Source organism: Acanthaster planci, linkage group LG10, assembly GCF_054643075.1.
Source record: "Acanthaster planci isolate LZ-2023a linkage group LG10, COTS_SCS, whole genome shotgun sequence".
In the NCBI taxonomy this organism is placed as follows: domain Eukaryota; kingdom Metazoa; phylum Echinodermata; class Asteroidea; order Valvatida; family Acanthasteridae; genus Acanthaster; species Acanthaster planci.
In genome coordinates this window covers 4,418,406-4,441,451 of record NC_141786.1, presented here as the reverse complement: position 1 = coordinate 4,441,451, position 23,046 = coordinate 4,418,406, and the positions used below count along the sequence as shown (strand labels likewise).

The following is a 23,046-nucleotide window of genomic DNA, read 5'->3' as shown; positions in this document are numbered from 1 at the left end:
GTCCACGAAGACACACGATTTCCGCATTATTGTAAGTCATGAAGAAAGAAAGAGCACAAACTCTCGACCGAAAAGAGATAATGCGGCACAGTAGAACCTGCGCACAGATCGATCCCTGACACGCGGTGCACGCACATTTAGCTCCATTTTCATGTATAAGTACGTTCGTAGCGCAACCAGTCGTGCCACGGATACCAGTTTCACTGTTTTTTTGCGGTTTTACATCATACACATTTCGTTTCTCAACAGCGCCACCAGCGGTCAGATTGTGAAAAATTTTCATAGAACTCAAGACAACGTTCAAAAGTGTCGGCAAAATTACAAAAAAAACACACACAATGCAGACATGATTTGGTCAAGAATATATAATTTATCATAGAGTGAGCGGCCTCTCTTGGCGAGTCCATTGGAGCTAATTAACGTTTATCTTTTTTCGTCCAAATGCAACGACTATTTATTATATCCTACCCGTGTACCCCTATGTTTTGTAAATGTTACCCAAACGTGTATTTATTATTTAAAGCAGTGCTTTAGATGTTTAATCCTATTATAATGATATCATGATGTTATCATTCTAAATTCCGTTCATTATTTATTTTACTTGTATTGTTATAGCCAATATGCTGAGGAAATATCTTGGAAATTCAATGTACCAGTGTTTACAAAATCTTCAAAACTCTCGATCAATACTTGAGGCAACAGCACAGTTGCTCACGTTTAAATAAGTCAATTCAACCTCTTAACGTTCAGAACGCGAAGTAGGCCTATATTTTAGTAGATTTCGTATTTTTAAATTAAACCATCATAGTAATTGCACTGATTTGAAAGTTCCAGTATAATGATGTTGATAGAATGTGTTTAGAAAACTGTACTTAACATGATGAACAAATATCATACATAATATTATATGAACATTTTGTTAACGTTCTTGAACATTGAGGTAAATATGACTTCATAAAAACAAACGTTTTGTAAAAAATTACCAAAATGTCATGAAATGTTTGTAAGACCATGTTGCTATAGTACAATTTGAAATATTATGACAACACTGCCATTTAAACATAATTTAATGTTAATTTAATGCTAATTAAACGTTAAGAGACGTCCCACCAATGTTAACCTTCCAATGTCATTAAAAATTCATTAAAACGTTTCTAAGACAATGCCTCCATAAAATAACAGGGTATCTTGAAAAACCTACGGATAATATTTCTAGTTTCTAACAAATGAGGGAGTATAAGCTATACCAGAGCGAGGGCCTATAGGCTACATTAGTATCCATTAAGGTAGTATTGCTCAAAGGGGGACAAAAGATCTCAATTCGTCACTGCTTTCATGACGAGCCACACATGTCGAAAATAGCATTTTGTTCCGATTTCAGTTTGTTAGGGGCCAAAATCTCGATAATTGCATTTTGCGTTTTCACGGAAGGGACACAAATGTTCCTGCCCCTCGTATACGTAGAAAGCGTGTTGACTGCATGGACACGCTGAACGTGAGATCCATCAAGGTGTTTGTTTTCAAGAAGAGCCACATATCTTAGTTATATTTATTATGATTAGACGTTACATTTACCTTTTTCCATTGTATTCGCAGTAAATGATGGGGATATGTGACATCAACTAGAGGTCGTTCACAGCATAGGCTACCCGCTTGCTGCTGAGTTTTGTCCTGATATGCATGCGACACTAAATACACGTTATGTGTCCTTAACGTAGTGTTTCAAGCATTACGAATTCCAAATCATAGAGCCTGTACTCATGCTGTGGACAATCGTAATATTCACGGATGTTATTACTCCTTCCTTCGGCTGAGTAACTTTTCCACGAGCAGCGACACCAACGGCAGAAGTGAGATGAATCCCAAGATGACAAAAGCCTCGTCGTAGCTCCCAGTCTGGTCAAATATCCAACCTGAAAAGTAGAGAAGATGGCTTACTCAGAGGCATATCACTCTGAAAAAGGCAGGCGAACCTTTTGGTTATTTTTCAGACATTAAAGGAACCGTTTCCACTTTTTGCCCGTCAAGTGTCCCAATGCCCTAAGGTCAAGGTGCCCTAAGGTGCCCTGGAACTTCCTGAGATTTTTGCTACTCCCACAATGGGAATATTAACACATAATTCCGTCACACATTTGTCCGATGGTAACGTTGAATAACAGTCAAGGCAATTGGTATCCAGCACGTAGGCATGGCACGTCAAGCTAGCATCCATAAGTGTCACAAGTAGGCGAAGTGTTGATCCGTGCATCAATAAGAGTACCCACCAAGGGCTTAGCAACGATTGAAATGTTACTAAGCAGAAAAACTGCACTGCTATCTTAATGTTGCCTCTGGTTCGAGCCATTATCGCTAATGGACTAATGCCTAAGTTAAATAATGCTTACGCTGTTTCAGAACATTCTCGACAGACCTTATAATAATACCCTGAGGTGCACTTAAATTTTTTGCTGGGGTAATTTACAAGCCAACATAATTAAATTTGTAAAACACCAGATAAAGAGGCACATTAAATTTGCAAAACACCAGATTGAGAGGCACATTCCAGCCACAATAAGTAACCGACAAAGCTACCGACTTTACAATACATGTGTAAAAGGATATTACTTGTTTGTCAAATAAAACATACTGTTTGCTGTCTGAAGTCATTTTCTGTGTAAGTGTTTCGAATATATCTTACCAGGGAAGAATCCCAAAGAAATTTGAAAGATTGCTGTTATAAGGTCCATCCAGCTGAAAGCCGACACCAGGTCTTCAGCCCCCAGCAGTTCCCGGGTGTAAATGTCACCAATTGATGATAGCCCTCCCACGCAACCGTTGAAGATGAAGGCGTTGACAATCATTAACCAGTAAAAGCTCAACAAGGGAAGCAGGAATAGAGCCAAGCCAGAAATTATGATTAAAATTAGCAAGGCCCATCGTAGCTCGATCCAACCTTGGTCCACGACATAACCATTAAAAACCTTGAAAACCAAGCTCCCTATCCCAGCACAAGTGGTGAATGTAACAGCTTCGTATCCAGAGAAACCTTTCGACTCGGCGTAAGCGACGAAGTATATCAGCCATAGGCTGCCCACGAACACATGGCAGGCGGAAACGAGCCACGCTATCCAGAATGCGCCGCGACTGCACACCGCACAGCCTAAACTATTCCCCAGAGCAATCACAGCGTCCTTCAGGATGCGGAGAATTGGTATCTTTTCAGCATTAGGGTTTGTCGATTCGTCTACCAATGGTTCCTCTTCACTGAGGACGATTGGCAGGTAGTCGTCCCGCCCCTCTGCAGATGTTGGTGATGGCCTTAACAGGAGGCCACATACACCAAGATGCATGCTTATAGCCCCAAGCAGTAGCAAGGCACCTCGCCAACCGTAGGTGTCTAAAAGCACTTGTGTCAATGGGGCAAAGGAAACCAAGCCCACTGCATCTCCTGCAGTCCCAATGCCATTCACCGTCCCATAGTTCGTGGTGAAATAACGACCCGTCAAAGCTCTTGACAAAACATTGGTGATCATCAAGCCAGGCCCTGCAGAGTAAAACAATGATTAGAATATGAGGGTCCATGCTTGATCGTTGATCACGTTGATCAGGCCAATCGAACATTCTGAAAGAAGCCAACGTGTAGGAGGGTGATTTTGAGTAAGCTTTCTAACAGTGAGCGTGCGCAATTCAGTTACACTCAACGACCCTAGTCGGCCTATTTCCCACGTGAATGATTCATTCGGTACCTTGATGATGAAAACGCAATCATCATTTGATAGCCAATAGTACCAGTGGCCCCGGGGTCTGATACCAATCGGTCAACTACATCCGAACCATTTATCGCTCATGCACTGCTGGTTGAACCATAGAGGAAGGACACAGGAGTTGCAACTCGGGCACTTCAAAGTGCTCGATGATGGTCGCCGTTGAGTCAGACTAAGAATACAAAACATCCCAAAAATGCCTGATTACTGCCTGCATCTTAGCCGGACAAGCGGGGCCAGTAATATCCTAGCAATATTTGTAGTTTTTTGCTTGCAATCAAATACAAGTTATCGATGTGACCAGCAAATAAAGAGAGAAAAATTTCTGATATTACACCTACTTTTGCAATCGTCCATAAACTTGTTAAACTTTGATACACTATCCATTATCCATGCAAAGTTGGTAATTTTATTCCCCTCCCTGCAACACATCAGATTTCAAAGACTTTGTACGAATTTGGCTAAGACTGGCCAACAAAATAGTTCATTGGGAACGAAATGGGCTATTTCATCAAAGGGAATGATCGTGTTGTCCAAATGCCATAATAAACATGATTCAAACGAAACACATTATCTTGTAAATAACCAGGTTGTTCATTCCCAAAATAACTCCAGAAGAAAGAGTTCATTAAGGGCAATGAGTTCACATATAGATTTAGGGCCCACAGCCTCAGTACATACCTCAGTACACCAAGTTTTGAGGATGCAGACTTCCATCAACAAATTGCAGCGGCGATCATTGGTACAAAGGGGTTTCGTGGTTGTGAAACAGATGGTGCGTAGCAAGCGTTTGCTGCGCTCTGGCAATGGACATACCAGGCATGCCAGAAAGCGGTAATTGGCCAGATGTTACAGCCCGGGCAGTTCAAACTCCTTTTGTGTCCTTCCCCTGTGGTCAAACTGTAGGTACGTAACTACATAGTCTAGTTCCCTGCCCCAAAATTCCCTGACAGGTTTTATAAAAATCTGAAGTCATGCATCACCTGCGGATATAATTTGTTATGACGCAAGGGTCAGTTGTCAAAGGTTGAGAGCCCAGGCTGTTTTCCAATTAATTACAGTAGTGCACCTTGTATGTGTGGGCATTTGCCAGTGGTCGTCGAGTCCCAGTTTTTCCTAGATTCTCCTCCAGGGGGAAGACCAAAGAGACCTTCGATTCAGCGGAAATCCAGACCAACCGCTGCCACTACGATACGGGGGTTTACGTTCAACAGTTTATATTACCGGCTGGGAATAACCAAACATTAACTGTATCATCCGAACATGTCGAATATAGACGGGATAACTACGGAATATTTCTGCTCTTTCCAGAAAACTGAAAGAATTCCACCTTCCACTGTAACTGTGTTGCATATGTTCTCATTCTTAATTTAAAAAGCACCTGACTAGTCGTAAAGATAATACCAAGCTTATACCCAGCAAGAAATGAGACCGAGGGGTACCCCCCCAACATGTCCAATCCCTATACACATTCCAGACTATTGTTACTTAGCACATCTGCCAAGATGTCTGAAAGGAATTCACCAAATTCCTGCAAGACAATGACTAACACAAAGCAAGTATACCTTGCTGCATATGACCAAGCTAGAGAAAGTCGAAACCACTGCTCGTCAATACGCAAGAGACAAGGCTAAAATGAGCAAGTGATAAAAAATAATGAGCTTGCTCATTAGTCGGTACAAAAAACCGAAACACTTACCAGCGAATAAGGATAGGACAAGTGTCATCTGGATAGCGCTGGTCAAGAAGGACGAGGCGATAACAGACGCCCCTAAGAGGAATCCGCAGACTATGACCACGATGCGGGTACCAAACAGCACCTCCAATGGCCTGGACAGGGGTCCTTGAAAGGATTTGTTAACAATATACATGCATAGACCTTTATCATCTTTTTCTACGATTTGTATGAGCGCCCAAGTTTGCAGAAGTTCACTACTAGGGTTGTTTTTCGATTTTTCCCCTCTATTTCCTTCAAAAGGTTCATTTGTTCAACGTCTTGTGAGGTACAACTGAGTCGTAACACGAGCAGATCCAATAACACGTTTTCGCCCATACGGGCAAGTAGGCTGTGGAAGATTCTATGACAACATAACGTTGCCTGGTTCATCATGTGGCAACTACACGTGCAAAATGAGGTCCCTTCCTGTATTTTTCCTAGCAAATTCATCGCACCGTTCAGTTGAAAGGGGCTATTTGGGTGACGAGCGTTCATTTTGCTGGTAACAAAGCGAGCGTACCGTATGCATTTCGTAGAGCGTTTTCTAAGCAAGTGGATTCAGCTTAAGACATCAGTTTCGTTCCAGTTAGAGGTTGAACGTGTGGTTTTAAACGCAGTCTAAGCCAAATTCACTCGTTACGAACACGCTCTATGTCTTTCGTGAGTTAGCAAAGTGCAGCTCTGACCAATGGAGCCGCTTGCTAGGAAAATCACTCCCTCTGTTGGTCCAGCTGAGCTCATTACATTCACCTCACACCATGCGGTTTAATTTCAAATTTACCATCCTGGTCCAGTTCAACGGTTTAAGTTCACCATAAAGGGGGTCATTAATCATCACACGTAGAGCAATTTATCCGCCTTGAGCAGAAACAAACCCTCATTGGCTGAATAAGAACCGCACTTGTCGGGAGTATTCATTTTATTGTTAGCGATGAGGCTGCAACCCCATAGTTTGGTCCCAGAGGCAGACGGCTTAAATCTGAGTCCATCTCTACTTTAAATCAATTATATACAGTGTCTGAAAGTAGAAGACGTCACTCCCGACTGAGCGCACCGCTGGGCATAGTGAAATACACTTCTAAACAAGGAATAATTACTTTATCCCGTAATCCTCCTGGTGTAAATTTTTTTTAGAATTTACAATGTGAAAGTGCAATCCTTTGTTGCTGAAAACCTTTGCCTTAAAATGCGGAGTTTGCTCCGTTGATGTCAAAATGTTGAGCAAGTATAGAAAAGAGATTAACATGTTTTTGGATGTTGATGTTTATATAACATAGTTTTTAGAATTTGTAAACTATTTGTTTCTTGATTTTGTACTTGAAGAAAGCCAGCCAGCCAGTAAACTGTAAGATAGAGGAAGTTTCAAGCTTCAAAAATACCTTCACCCTTCACTACTGGAGCATATCCTCGAGGTAGGGTTGTGCATTCTGCATGGTAACTTTTCCCGCAGGTTGCAATGTAAATGATTCAATACCGAATGATGTGGAATGGAATGATACGATACCGAATGGAAAAAGCTATTTGACCAATGTCTTTCCATCAAAGGATTCAATCCATGCCTAGCCTTGGTCAAGGCGTTCATCGTTCGTCGCAGCGCAGCGCACGGCAGCGCGCACCTGCCGCTCGAAATCAAGGCTAAGAAATATGCAAGTCAGTTGAACCAGGACGAACGCCTTGGTGCAACCATCCGCGGAAGCTATATCAGCCTTTTGGGACTTAACTTTGACCCACATCTGGCATCGGTACACTGAGTTCTCTACATTCACGTGAACATAACAACTTAAATTCTCTTTAATAAACCACTGTTGATATACCTCGTGACTCGGGCCAAGCTTTTGTTTATACAGTTACACAAGAGGCGCCTTGAAACAAAACACTCTTCTCACAGATACGAAGGGGACAAAGGAACCAGTCCATTCCAGAGATGGTCGTCGCTATGAGAAAGCTTGCCCTAATTCACGAGGTATAGCAACAGTGTCTTTAGTCTGGGGAATTCAAATCGTTACATTTATGTGTAGTCAGATAACTCAGTGTACCAGATTTTATTTAAATGTAACTCACAAATGGCTTATTGAACGGTGCTCATTTTGCTAATAGCAAGAGCGGATGCGTTTGAATTGGTTCATTGCTACATAGTAACAGCATAATTCAAGACAGTCGTACGGTGAAAGATTAACTGAAAGCACACGTGGCTATGTATGACAAGTCACCAATATTTTTTTTGCCAGCTGATTAGAGTAATCGGAAATCGAGTTCGCCTTTGCTGTGCCTTGCTGATTATGACTGATTTTTTTATGACTGGCGCTATGCGCTATGCACCAAGGCGTTCGTCCTGGTTCAGCTGATTTGCACATTTCGTATACTGCGTGAGGTCGCTCATCGCCTTGATTTCGAGCGGCAGATGCTCGCTGCGCTGCGACAAATGACGAACGCCTTGACCAAAGCTGTTCCAGGTCTTTTGAGATGACTAAAGTCTTCTGAATGCCAAGTAAGATTTAACACTCAGCAGTTCGATCTTTACTTCAGACATTTTTAATAACGTGTGTAAAAGAAATGTATGTAAAAAGGCCTTTACTAAAGCGTATTTCTACCTGCCAAACTGCCAACGGCAGTAGCTGTCGCTATCAGCCCACCAATCATCCCGGCGTCTGCCATGAATTGCTGTTGAAGAGTCGGCAGCAGCACCCCTAGACCTTTGAGGAGTCCTGTCCAAAACATCCAGCTGACGTGGACACAGAGGACGGCATGCCAACCCGGGTTACCACAACCTATGCTGTGCTGAGCACCCATCTTGACCACTTTTCTCACGAAGTGTCTCTAGCGTGTTCTATGGGTAAACTGTAGGCGTCAAAACAACAGTGCATCAGGTTTGTTTTATCTACCTTTGTTCGGTCAGGTGGTATTTTATTTTAGCATCGTTAATTAACAACCACGATTGCTAGATAAACCTTTCAACGCCACCTATATATATATATCACCATAATCTGAGTTGTGAGCTGTACAGTGTTACTTAGGTTATCCCGTTCAATGCACACACGAAGACGGTGTGGTAGTAGTTCTTAGTTAAATGCACACCGTCACGACTAACTGACGCTAATGTGCCCGGACAGCTCCCATCACGGCCTGGCCTGATGAGTGTAGCCTAGTTGTGCGACACTACACACACGTACAGTACCCACTCTCACAAACTTGCATTTCCAATGGTCCTGCCAAACCGTAGTTTAGTTACACTCGTACACAACTTCGCCTCTCTATAACTTTGCTTTTTGTGTGTTGTGTTATGTTAAGCTACTCCTTCTTCAAATCCACATTGAACTTTGATGAAGAGAAGTGAGAGCGATAAACCAGCAATACAGTTTGATTGTCACCCAAACCCCTTGTTTCACGTCCACCTTTTAACAAATTGTTGACCCCAAATATCACATCCCGTAGACACTAATAAAGTCCATGCTACCATCGACTTGATATTTAGGGAACGCAACAATATTTTAAGTCAGGGTACACCCTTTTGTAACAATATGTTGCTCAAGATATTTCATCCTATACATTCTGAGAAAAGTGTACAACAACAGTGGGGAATTTTACCTCATTAAAACTGCTTGAAATCGATAAAAAAAGAAGATTTCTTCGTCCAAATAAATAGATTTAAGCACAGTGTCGGCGTTTTGTCTCGGCATAACCACAACTGCACTGTACATGCTGCAACCGTGACGCGTGTCATGTAGTCGTGTTTTCGAGAAAGTCGAGAGCGCCTGTAGGGCAATAACAATCCGTATAAACACGCATGGAACCAAGGTCGCACGTGTTTGCACTCGGGCCGCTAGCGGTTGCACATCCCTGGGTAAATGGTCTGTGTTGAAACCAATTGTTATGCTGAGTAGAGAGTGCAGGCCACCCAAGTCGTTGGTTTCCAACAACTATTCCAGAAATGATGACCTTTGTAGCACTACTAGTGTGTATGGGTATCAACAAGCGGCCTCACTGCAACATGTACAGGAGCAACTGGGACATTGTACACAGTGCCATCTATCCGACAACCAGTCTCGTAACAAGTTTATGGCAGTTGTCAAATTCTGCCATCTGACCAACAACCAAGAAGCTGTAAGTCGAGACGGGTCAACTCGTACCCGGGTTAACTCTTACCCCAATATATGCACCCAAGTTAACTCGTACCGTACCCAGGACAACTGTGTGCTGTGTGGTAGGATAAAAAGCGAGTGACATTTTTGACAAACTACATGACCAGATTCGTCATAAAAACAGTCTCACAGGTTATCGCGACATAAGCAAACTAAATACTGTCATTGAGTACAAGAAGCACGGAAGGAACTGATCTCGCATCGCAACAGTGTGTGTACTGTACATATGCTCACCGATTGGGGAAGTGTTGGAAACGAGTATTTATTGCTTTTCTAGACATAATGTTCTGAATGCAAGAAGAGTGTGTAATAGTGTTCACACCAATTGCACACTGTCCAATCTGTGACCCAAGGACTATCGGTTGTCAACACACTTGTGTGTCAGAAGATGTACATCATTATCCAGGCAAAACTAAGAAAAAAACTGCATTGTTTGCAGCACCGAAGCTCGAAGAAAGCAAACACGCATGATTTGCAAGACGTGTGATAAGCCAATGTGTGTTGCTTTGAGAAATTTCTCCATCCTAAGCTCTTTTCAATCTGTCAACTATTTGCCACTTTTTGTTCATTTATTCCAGGCGACTAGAAATCCCAGTCCTTCCTGCAATGTTGCGGTAGAATCAGGCCAGCATGGTGCTTGAATAGTAAATTATTGACTAGTTTCGTTTGATTTATTCCAATGTTTGTTCATTTTTATTCTAGTACACTAGAAATCCCAATTCATCCCGCTCTATGTTGCGGTACAACCAGGTAAGCATGGTGCTGACTGTTATCAAACATTGAAGCCTTGGGGGTGGCACTCTATCAAATAATGATAAATGCATCTTTTGTTTTAAATGCAGACGTCATATATAATCTTAGAGTTTACTATTTACGTTCCTTTGTCTTTTAGTGATAGCCAATGGGAAAAAATCACTTTATGTAATGCTGTTTAGAAAAGATTTCATTGAAACTAAATGAGGCTTTTCTCCACAAGTTTGTTAAGTCTAGTCCACTATGTCAATATTGGTATATCACTCATTGCATAGTAAAGCAACGTTATGCCCATACAATCTGTATAGGGCAGTATGCAAGCATATGGACCATTTCAGGTTATGGTGTCAAGCTGACAATTTATCTTTCTGTTGGTTGGTATTCAATGGGAGGATATCACCGAGAGGGGATATTACTTTTCACTGAAAGTAATGAAATGAAACTTTTAACGGTTACTGACAGAATTTTACTGTTGGCAGTTGCTAGTTCGATGCCAAGTGTTTATTCAAGCGTTCTGTGACAAGTTCAGTGGGCATTGAAGGCTTCACCTTCGTACAATGGAACGAAATTTCGTTCGGTGTCTTTGTTGTCAAGTTGTGAAGTTATTCTAACGTTGACCCTAGGGCCTAAAACTACATGTATTTTTCCTCTAATACTCAAACCGATGGATTTCAATGAATAGTTTGGGTAATATTTAGGAACTGACAAATACAGTGAAGAGGGACCAGGTTTAATCTCTCCAGTATACCGCTGCATGGCAAACAAATATAGTTTTTTTATGAGACGTGTCAGACACTTGTGGTTAACGAATGACGTTTCAACGAAAAGGGGCATTGTACTTGAATGGATGCGAGGGCAACTTTTTAGTGCATTTTCCTAAGCATAAGCTAGATTTTTCATGGTTAGTTTGGAAGCTTTTGGGTGTCAATGTGGGTGCTTACAACGATTTGTACGTGTTGAACCGGTAGTTTTCAACACTTGAACATTTCAGCGACCAATTAAAACAACTCGCCGATTTGATCTTGCTTGGACTAATACACATTTCCAAGAAAATTTGAAACGTAATGCGGTACAAAAACATAATCAATGCAAACCTAAGCTACAACTGATAAACTATTTGCCTTGATCAGAAGCACCCTCTCATCCGCTGAAAAGAGCCATGTTGGTTGGGATATTTCAAGTAGCTTGCAGCGGCGACTAGACCCTTACGCGTGGATTTCACAGTTGTCTTTGGACGAGCAAAGTGCCTTTCCGACCAAAGAAGCCTGCTGCCCTTGTTGCTAGGAAATTTGCGCCCTCGTCTGGTCCAGCTCAGGGTTCATTGCCTAACAAAAACTCGACTCTCGTTATTATGGACTCAACTTTGGTGAAACCCTGTCATACCAAACTACGAAATTCCTTTAACAACGACAGGTTTTGTGGCTCGGTTACGTAAAAGGGAATTTTAAGTTTTATCCTAGATTACGCAACTCACAGCAAAAGTTTTCTTTTGTGTCAATTACTTAATCTGCCCATCGCAAAAGTTACATCAAAAAGGTACTGCACTGTGTATGGTCGCTTGTCGCCCAATACCAACTAGTCGTTCCGCTCCATCACTGAAGCGAGATCATGTAAGGGATCTTATTACTACTGTACTGTCCCAGGCTGTAACTTCTACCTGTCCTCCTGCCCCTATTGCTTAGTCCCCAATTAGGCCTACTAATATAATCTCTCATAGTGCCAAACTAAACATATGTTACAGTCTCTTCGAAAAAGAAATAAATTCACTTTACCCCAAGTATAAAACTAGTCGAAACATAGTTAATCCCATTAGTAAGGACTTGCTTAGAATTTATTACCCAAAATGTTGCTCCAACACTGAATTATTCATGTCGCATATCGGATTCTGGGTAACAGAAATGGCACGCCCGCCAAGGAGCTTGTGCGCTTGTATGACGCAATGGTAGACATAACTGCCAACTCATGTACAGTTATGACATTACACTCAAGCAAACTCCTCGTGTCGCGCACTCAAGATCGTCCGTAATTATTTGCAAATTCCAACACTGTCATGTGTCCCACTCCCGTATTCCACACTAGACACTGCAACACAAACGGACAGCGAAATTGAAATATATATCCGCTTGCTCATTTTGTGTTGGACAGGTTAGTCACATGAGGGACCGGTGGTAATCATAAGCCTTGGGCAATCTCTTTGGTACGTTGTCTTCGTTATCTCAGCGATAAATCACGATCTACCGTCTTGGTGTGCCCATTTCATAATGTGTCGTTGATGTACACTTCACTGTTATTTATCATCGTTATTAATATATCCACCTTTTTTATTGTAAATCATACCCTATGGACCTATCATTCTTGAAATTATTCCGACCACCACACATGTTCAATTACAAAGAAATAAACAGACGATTGGATCTATTAGTGACCTAATGATGAACCGGGAGCCAGTGCACTGCACTTCGCATAGCAAATTTGGTATACAATAGATATTTGCAATTTGTCTTGCAGAATTCTGAGTCAAGAGAGTCAACTAGAGATGTTTTTGTAGACAACGATATTCAAAAGAGATAGCTTGTCTTCTAAGGAGTAAGACAAACAAATGCGATACCTCTATAATAGCTACCTAAAAACTGAACACTTTAAATGGATGAGTTGCACCTGTACATAATGCACAGCCAGTAAGTGTTTCCCTAAAGTCGTCTAAAGTTGCCTAGAGACTAGTTACATTTTTGCCACCTTTTCGTTCAAAAATAGAGTACACTGACAAATTTTAATGAAAAGTTTTACAATCTTAGCATGAAGCGTAACAAGTGTGGGCCATAACAGACAAGTACTCACCAAACAACCCGGGTGAAGTCGAAAGAGTTCTCGTTGAAATGAAAAAAGACTGTCAGCCTTACGGACAGAGAGTGCTTCATAACGTGGAGCTTTGACACCAGAGCGTGGAGGGGTTCACAATTGGTTGTACACTAGTATTCTTGCCACATTGGTGGTCTATGTCTAAAGCCGCCGATTCAGTCAAGAGTTCTTTATTTGTGTTCAAACGTGGTGTCCGACTCATCTCGCTCTATACAATGCATTCAGCTTTCTTTGTGTCCCATAATATTGTGACTGAACACAAGGTCCAGAGGTTTTGTGAACTCTACCACTGTCTTTATACTATGCATGATATTGTGGTCGCAAGAAGGTAAAAGCACGAGTTCTGTTTGCCTCGCCACCCTGCATGCATGCAGCTATTTGGTTCAGGTCAACGGATTCAATTGCCTCAATTTTTGCCTGGGCTTCCTTCGGTTCCTATTTACTTCATTAAATATGCATTCCTTTTAAACATGCATCTTTGGGTCGGTAAAATCTCACGAAAAATGGTCCACTGCGTGCTTGTGGGAAAGAGAGACTGGCTTCACCCTAATCTAACAACATGAAATTTGTATTGCTACTGTACGGAATTCAAACAAGAAAGGGAATAAAAGTAAGTGCGACTTGCTCGTCATTCAGACCTTGTTTATCATAAGTCAGTCGGTATATCCCTTTTGGAGAATTGTGTTTTAACGTTATAAATCCTGGATGTCTTCTGCTCCCTCTAACCATTGCATCCGCAATAAAGCCACAGGAAAGAGTAGAACGTTTGTAGCCAACTACTGTTGTATCTTCCAGTAATAAGCCACATGCAATAGCCTTAGACTATACCCAACTCTGCTGGCAAGGCATGTCTGAAATTACCCAAGCAAGTGCTCTCTGGAAAGCAACAAAGCTTCAAAGAGGCTCAGATAGCTTTAGAAGGTCGTTTACGGGTCCCAGGCATGGCCTGAGCAGGCCAGGCAGCTGTTCATGTAAACAATCCTTGATGCCTGCCATCTGGAAAATGTGTGTACACAGTTCCAATAAGAATTCTCCAGATCCGGGCTGGAACATTTTTTTCTGGCTAAGGGGTAGCCCCCGTGTTTATTGCGACTAAACCAGACGTTTCAGCATGAATAGAGGTAGGATATCACGGGAGGTTTTTATAGTTGCCCGTATTTTTTAAATAAAATTAGCAAATTAGCATAGAGGCACTCTAACATGAAGTAAGCACACTTTACGAAGGGATTCTTAAATCTATAAATTAAAAATGATAGGGGCCTCGCAATGGCAACGGGCGGAGCAAAGGACTGATTTAACCTTTCACCAATGCTTAAGATTTGAAAAGAAATAAAACAAAACAAATATTTACTCATATTTATCCGAATTTACCGGCACTCTGGATTCCTGGGGATGATTTGGTGATTTAAAAAAACCTTGTATTTAGCAGCCACAGATCTTGTTCACATAGTCAAAATGTTGTATTTATAGTGGGTTTTGCTAGTCGTTAAACCACTAAAGCATATATTTATTGTTATTCTTACCTCAAAGCAATCACATCCATAAAAATTATTATAAATTTCTGACTATATTTTGAGCAATTCTACTTTTTTTCAAACACCCATCTTACCATATTGTGGTTTGTTTTTTTTCCCATGATAAGTTGCAAACAACCCCTTTACTTTACTACAGAGAGTGAGTTGCTCACGCACTTAAACTGTGATCTATAGAGGGCACTATGTACAGATCACCGGCTACAGTCTCCCCTCCTAAACCTGTTCCAACGCCCCGATGCTTTTCCTCTCTGTGGGCCGAAAGAATGGCTTAATTTTAAGGGTGCACTGAACTAATTCAAGCTCCATTGAAAATAGTGTAAAATCAACCAAGTTTGGAGCCCCATGGCAGGCAACTGAAGTCCCTGAGGCCTCTCAAACAAAAATCAATGTGCTGTTTGGTCCTTCAGATTTCATTTGATTTTCAATTTTTAGTAGGTTAACCAATGAATTTTTTAATTATCCGCCCAAAACAAACTCACCCCCCAAAAAGTGAATGTTGCCAAGCCCTCCCAGCGGCCATTTTTCAAATGACATCCCTCACCTTCCTGGGGCTCTTCTGACTAATTTTCAATCCCATTTTTGTCTGCTTTGCCCCCAGATGGGTGCCCCTGAATCTACAGAGATGATCCTGGGCCATACTGACACAATTCCACCATTTCCTGGCCCAAACAGACCCCTCTTTTCGAAACAATCTCTGGGGGGTACTTTTTCTGCGCCTCGGCCCGGCGGAGAATTTTCCTTGAATTGGGACACTGCACCCTTAAAGAAATCTGAAGGCCAGTGCTGCACATAAATGACGCTTAGCTTGTGGCATGCTGGCTAGCCAAACACCTTGTGCGTGCGGAATCGCTTGAGAGGCCTCCGATTTCTCGGACGAGACACATCAACATCAACCTGGCTCGGTACCTCCGGCTCGAAAGACGTTGACTCAGTAATAGTGCCAAGTGGAATGGTTTGCGTTTATTTATTCACTTATTTATTTATTCCATTTCTTTACCCAGGGTATGCCCAGTTTCAAACTGGTTTCCATTCTGGCCCTGCGAACATAAATTAATACAATAGTTAGAAACTCATGATGGAAAGTAAAATGGACAAATACGACAAACATTAATATTTCAAATACAGACCACTACACCATCATACACATGTGAACATTAAAATAATCAAGGCATTAATTAAACACTGATCATGGGATGGGAGAAAATCCCACACAAAAAAACCTATGAAAAAAAATGAACATTAGCAACCAAGTTAACAACTTCATAGATCAGCTTTTTGGACTACAGAGTACAGGTCATGACCTTCCGTAGTTCTCATTTGAATGTCCCTAAGGAGTCTATCCTTCTGCTTTGCTATACTTTTGCTCTGGCAAATTGTTCCATATTTTTGCGCCTTTCACCGCAAAACTTTGAGCGTAACATTCTTTTTTGGCTAAAGGGATTTTAAGTGCCTTTGTTAACTGAGTATCTTTTTCAACGAATCTGTGCGAGTGGCATAAAGAGATTTGTAAATAAAAGGAGCCAAATTGCTTACACATTTAAAAACAACAACAGTCTTTTTAGATCTAACTCTCTCGGAAAATGGCACCCAGTTTAGTGTAGCAAACATATTTGCTGAAGGGGTGAGAGAGGTGCATTTGAGGATTATCTGTGCAGCTCTTTTAAGACGTTTCTTAAGAGTGGTGTCGTGGGATATGTATCTTCCTCCCCATACCGTGCAACAGTAATCTAAAGTGGGCAGAACTAAGCTAATGAAAAGTGTGAGCAGGCTACTTTGTTTGACGTAGTTCCGGATTCTGCTTAACATACCTAAGTTAGATGACACTGTTTTTCTTACGTAATCAACATATGGACCCCTACTTAGTGTTTCGTCAATAATAGCTCCCAAGGATTTGCAAGCAAGATTTTTCTTTGACAATTGGGCTATCAGCAATGTAGAGGTTCAATTATGTATTGGCGGTTTTCTGCCTTGAGCCAACAAGCATGCATTTTGTTTGCTTGTATTTAGTTCAAGTTTGTGTCTTGAGCACCAATGTAGAATTCTGTCAAGAGCTACATTCAGATTCCTTTTTATTTCATTAATATTGCAAGAGCTGCACGTTAGTGCAGAGTTAGTTTTTTTTATCAACAGTAGCATCATCTGCTGATTATCAACCACAACCTCAGCACCAATATCTAAGTCACTCAGTGGTAATTGAAGATTCATTGACAGCGCTGCCATTCTCGATGCTGGTGTTCTCCCAGCGACCCCCAGGTTGTTTTTCACTTGACACACCCATGGATGAAGTTTCTTCACACTGCTGCTCCTTGGGTTGAGCAAACAACTCTGCCTGGTCTCCATCTGGGGTTGCACCTCCTTACCAACACCGAGGACTTGTCGGGTCAGCCTCTGTGTGGGCATTTCCAGCATCATTTTCGACCCCTGAAATTTCCTGAAACCCAGATGATAGTGACTGAGGAAGAAATGGTTCAGCATCAATTCTTAAAGGCGAAAACATCAATGGACACACATGATTCCCGGTTCCCACTTAGCTTGGGTACATGAACCTCACTCGGCTCCTCAGCACTAGAGCTAGGCACGCAGTCATCTTTCTGGGACTTACCTACGGGGGCACTGGTAACACCTCGCCGGAGTCACCTCTCCAAATGTTAATCACGACTGGATCATCCTTGTTTGAACTATCCTCCTGTTCCTCCTCTTCTGGTGCGTCATCTGAGAGCTGAAGTTTCCGTTGCAATGATTGTGTGGTAAATGGTAACCTTGGCATTTCCTTCTGTTTAACAGGTTCTGCTTCACCTAAAAGAACTCCAATGGGCGGTATCATGTTACGATACAACATTTTCGATGAAGGAGTTCAAAATGTCCACATCATCCGTGATGGCACTTGGTGGACGGTAAACTACAGAAAGCAGGACTCTTTTCCCTGGCTTTGGGTTGATTTCCACAACACAGGACTCCGGATACGTCTCAAGCTGAGCACGGTAATGCGAAGCTTGACTCGTTTTCACAGCAGTCACCACCTCGAACACCAATACGATCCTTGCAGTAGACGACGTAACCAGTGGGGAGGTAATCAAAATGGGATTTTCTGTGGTAATTGTAAACTTTGGATCCACCTTAAATGTACTAATTTGAACCTCACTGACTACTACAACTTAACGAAAGATGATCATTCTTGGCTTTGTTTACAGTGCCTAGTTGATACTTTACCATTTAATTGTTTAGATCCTAAAGAATTTGATAGAGTAATAATGGACTTAAACTCATCTACACATGTGCCTATGACATTAGAGACCATGTTAGACTTACACCCTGATGAGTTACCATTTATAGAAGATCCAGATAAGACTCAACCTATGATTATTAACTCCTCTTACTATTCACATAACAATTTTCAGGACTACTTCAATGCTAACCCTGCGGAAACTTTCTCGCTTCTACATGTACATGTAAACATGAGAAGCTTACCAAAAGTTAATGATTCTTTGAAACTTTTGCTTCATCCCTTAAATCATAACTTTTCCATCATAGGTATGAGTGAAACTTGGCTTAACGCTAACTCAAGTATGAGTGAAATGAATATACCTGGGTATACTCTGGTAAATAAAAATAGACAAAATCGAACTGGAGGTGGTGTTGGATTATATATCCTAAGTAGCCTCCAAAATGTTCTGAAGGCAGACCTAAATGCCATTAATGATAGCACTCAAGAATGTATTTTTATCAAAATTATTACCCCTCATAACCAAAGGAACATAATCGTTGGCGTCGTACATAAACCACCAGATGCTAATCTTGACGATCTCCTAAGCTCACTTAATTTAATCCTCCATAATTCAACTGAAGATAGTAAATATTTTTAATAACTGGTGACAGTTTAATTTGAATTTAACTACTTCCGATAGAGTTGGCCATCCACAGAAATTTCTAGATCTCATTTACTCATTTTCCTGCATACCACTTATTGTCAAACCCACTAGGGTAACAAGCACATCTGCAACTTTAATTGATAATATAGTCACTAGCAAATTACCATTACCAAAATCTGGCATTCTGCTAACTGATATATCTGACCACTTTTCAATATTTACTACTTTCCCATTTACGACAAACCGTCATAACTCTCATCATTGTTTTACTCGTGATTTTATAGATGCAAATATTGCAAACCTAAAACAAGAACGTAGACAACATGATTGGAGGTCAGTCATTTACACCCAGGATGTAAATTGTGCCTTTGATAACCTCATGAATATTTTCAACGTAGAACTTAAGAAGTATATTCCTTTAGAGTCCGATGAGGGATCTACACTGGAGCAACAGTCACGTATTGCTGCATTACCTGAGGACAGTGTCTCACATCCTGTGACCCTGCCCGTGACTCAGCCCATGACCCAGCCGGTGACGCAACCAGTAGCAGGGGAGCATGGTGAGGTGCGCCCGGCAGAGAGGAGGTCGACGCGGTTACGTTAACAGCCCAACACACTTTGCCGTCAACAGATGGGCACCCAAGGTGCTCCATGCATATACCTGTTTTGATTGATTCACCACCCTCTTAACTTAACTTTACCTATAATCGGTTGCAGTATGGTGTTCCACAACCACAACCACTAAATCATGCCCGGATGGCATCCAATGTTCCTGTATTTGTCTCCAAAAGGGATCCTTCATCCATGGGCTGATGGAGCTGCAGGATATCAAGCAGTTATGTCCATGGAATGGCAGGACAACAGCAACCACAGCCATGGCAGACTGTTTGCTATTAAATGATGAACCTGCATAAATGGACTTGTCTAGAACAGTTGATACACTTTTAATGATTGTAAGTTGATTGAGCAAATGACAGTGCAAGTATACGGCAAGCTTAGAAGGAGATGCGACTGAAGTGCTGCAGCGGGGACGAGGAAGACCACCGAGTATCGGAGGAAGTGTTTCCCCCCAGTCAAGGAGCCTAACTGTGCCACCAGACATTTGCACAAACTGACTGACTGCTGCATTCACTACGCCCGGGGGGTGTCAATTCAAGCCCATTGTGTGATGTGCGCTAGAGGACGCATAAAGCCAAGATAGAGAAGATTCGGGCCGGTACCACCTGAGATCACCTTGGATTTCACTCATCGTCCATGCCATGGCAACATGAGAACAAGGTGGTGGACCGAGTACAGATTCCATGATTGGGCTTTTGAAGTTTTGTTCTAGTGGATGTCAGAGTTAAAGTTGATTTCGGACAGGAAGTGTGTTACGAGTCCCTCATTTCCTGATTAAATCTATTTTATGCTAAAATGTGCTATAATTTATGTATTTTGCCTTATTTGAGCTATGTACATCAAGCTCTCTCATAATTACATCAGAATTGTGCCCCCTCCTAACTTTTTTAGGTATACTTGTGACTTTTGGAAGATAGAGAGAGTTCTTCATCTTGTCTCATTGACATGCCACTAAAAGTCATTGAGCAAAGATATTGTGAAACAAAAGGGCAAAATAAAATCTTCCCTTTCATTTCACAGGTACGTAATTTCCACTTTCTGTTATCAAAATCTCATATATTCAAGTTCATTTAGAGCTCATTATTTGTGTTGAAGGTTGTCTGATTTTTAAGGATTGAAATTGATTAAAAGGGGAATGAATGTTGTTTCTCAGACGATGTGACAAGCACATTGGATATATTGCAAATAGACATTTGGGGAAAAATAAGCACATTCCTCGAGTGACATAAGATATTTCTTAGTTCATACAGGGATAATGTTAGCAGTTTCTATTCATTTAAAATCAGTGTTTCTCTCAGATTTTGGCTACGCATATATGATAAGCACATGCAGGTCTACAGGATTTGCAAATTGATGGACGATTATTTAGATGGATCTTTATGGTTGGACAACATGATGTACATGTAAATGTGTAGAGTTTAGAATATGGCAAAAATCTGGAAAATTCAGACGAATAGACTGAATACGCACATGTACTTAGTGATAAATGCAGAATGCTGCAGATAAGTTCACCGTTTCCATATAAGAATGTGACTCATGAGAATTTATGATGATGATAGAAGCTGCTTGTGCATTGTTAGTTTTCTTGAATTACAATGACTGCTTATTTTAAATGTATGTGCATGTCCAAGTCAACGTGTGTCCCGGACACATGAGATGGAGGGTTAAGATTTATACATGAAAATTAGTTTATTGTTGTTTCCTAGTATCTGACCAGTTATTGACAGTTAAGTATCAAGTCAAAGACTCAAGTGCAGGGAGAAAATTCTTTATTCCAGCTCAGTAGTCATGACCAAGTAAATAATTGTGTATTTTAAGAAAAGACATTGGATATACATGTACTTATAGGTTATTCGAGGACTAAAGTACAAGTGATGCTACTGTGTTGGGTCGTGAAGTCCATTTGCTCCACACTTAAATTAATTGTACCCTTTTCATGATATTCCAGTTATTGTTATCATTCTTGCAAATAAAATAAACCTTCAGAAGGGAGGTTGGCACAGGTAATTCGAAACTTTGGCGCTAAAATATCTAACAATGGATAACACTTACAATAGTGAAATGGCATGGTAAAACCAACTGGAATACAGAAATGGATACAGGAATACACAGATATTGCTAGGCATGCCAGGGTCTTAAAAATCCAGAAATGCCAAAGAGAGAATTACTCTGAAGTCTATGTTACACCTTGTGAAATACGATGTCATAGTAGCCCATATAAGGTGATACAGAGGAGATTAAATTGCAAAATGTAATCCCCTCTGCATCGCCCTATCAAGTTTAGAGAGTACTCCAGATGTAATGGGTGCAATACTAGACCAAGGTCAACCTCGAAAGAAAAAACTCCTTTCTGGCATCTCTAAATATAACAGTATCAGATCCCACAAGACAGCTTTGAGGGAAGCTGAATGGTTGTCAGTTGAAGCTGCACAGGACTTTGCTATGTTCACAAGTGTTACGATCCCTTTTGTGTCTCCCTGAAAAGGTACGTGTGGAATTTACGCGCGTTCCAAAAACCTATAAAAGACTCCGTAGTCATTGATTTCGCTCTCAGTCAGTGCCTATATGCTTTTAGCATATGCGTTTCGAAATAGCCGGCGTTGGGTCAGCACCTCCTTGTCGTCTACGCTTCGATTACTGCCGCACCGTGGCCAAGGCTGACACCGCTGAGGAACCGTGGACGCTGGAGTGTCGTGGCTCCATGTAGAAGCCGAATCTCGGGGATCGACACTGACCTGCCTGTCTGAACTGGGCTGTTCTGGCGCGGAGTGCGGAGGTGCTTGGCCCGACGACCGCGCTCTTTTAGCCATGGCACTGACTGGGCGGGGCCTAATTTTCTTCTAATCTTGTGTTGGCTCCTTAAGGTAATCATACTCGGCCGAATATAATTTGCCTCTTCGCATATTAATATATTTTTGCCGGCTTGCTAATTTTCAGTGTAATTAATTGTGCTTGGCTGTGCTAATGTTAATAATTTCCTTTTATGCTTTTGACTGTTCAAATTCACGATGTTCTCGTATGAGAAGTTTAAGTTGCAGCAAACCACTAGATTTACTTTGCTTTAATTTACTGCTTTGCTGATTTAAGTTAATAATTAAATGTTATTCCAAATTAGTTCCTTTATTGTCCTTTGCTCGTATGTTTCAGTGTCCTGATTCCCGTCTTTTGAATTTTTCTTCTGCCGTGCATTCTCCGCACGTAACAACAAGTTATCAGCAATTGTAGAGAATAATTATGTAAGAAAAAATGGGACGTAAACCAAACTTCCCTCTCTCTCTAGCTTTTCAAAGACATTTCTGTGGCACAGTAAACCTTTGCTCGGAGGCCGCAATAAAATTTGGGAAGGGGAAGTAAAAAGACTACTTAACTAGAACAATTTTTAATTTAAAATGTAGTGTATCGCTTGACCAAAGTAACCAAACCTTGCTTCTTTTATTCAGAGATATAATTCGATGTAGCATCTCGGTTTTAGTGAATATTTAACATTTAATTCAACAAAATGATGTTTTGTTGTGTTTAAGTATGAGTTCAGATTGAATACCAGCAAAACTATGACACTCATCCATTAAATCTAATAGTGTACGTCTTATTGCACTGATTTTCTCATTTTCAAGTCACGTCCCTAATATTTTCTTAATGTATTTTCTGAGAGATGTAGGTTTATTGCCACTTGTTATTGGACTGAAAATATGGTAGTCTCACATCATTTGTGTGGTTTAATGCAGTCAGTGATCTGTGCATAGCGCCCTTTATTGACCATTGTTTAAGCGCGTAAAGCTACTCACTCCTTAGAGGCCGCCATCTTACCTAACG

The 23,046-nt window shown here is 41.2% G+C and overlaps 2 protein-coding genes and 1 long non-coding RNA gene across 5 annotated transcripts in view; 2 read left to right on the top strand and 1 right to left on the bottom strand.

Moving 5' to 3' along the window:
- The window catches only part of smg9 (SMG9 nonsense mediated mRNA decay factor), a 202,387-nt gene that overhangs the window by 79,221 nt on the left and 100,120 nt on the right, over positions 1-23,046 (top strand). The window lies entirely within an intron of this gene.
- LOC110986510 (monocarboxylate transporter 12-like) lies at positions 204-9,038 on the bottom strand. Its single transcript, XM_087142231.1, has 4 exons — positions 8,052-9,038; positions 5,443-5,586; positions 2,678-3,523; positions 204-1,913 (listed from the first exon to the last, which is right to left on the bottom strand). Exons 1-4 carry the CDS (start codon positions 8,248-8,250, stop codon positions 1,795-1,797), a joined length of 1,308 nt encoding a protein of 435 aa, XP_086998357.1. The 5' UTR covers positions 8,251-9,038; the 3' UTR covers positions 204-1,794.
- LOC147797606 (uncharacterized) lies at positions 8,197-21,634 on the top strand. 3 transcript variants are annotated; one of them, XR_015426706.1, is made up of 3 exons: positions 8,197-8,327; positions 17,531-17,815; positions 19,333-21,634. It is a non-coding gene; the product is annotated as an uncharacterized LOC147797606 (long non-coding RNA). The 3 variants fall into 3 exon arrangements; XR_015426704.1 differs by lacking the exon at positions 8,197-8,327 and adding an exon at positions 9,440-9,561; XR_015426705.1 differs by lacking the exon at positions 8,197-8,327 and adding an exon at positions 14,804-15,026 and having other exon boundaries at positions 15,513-17,815.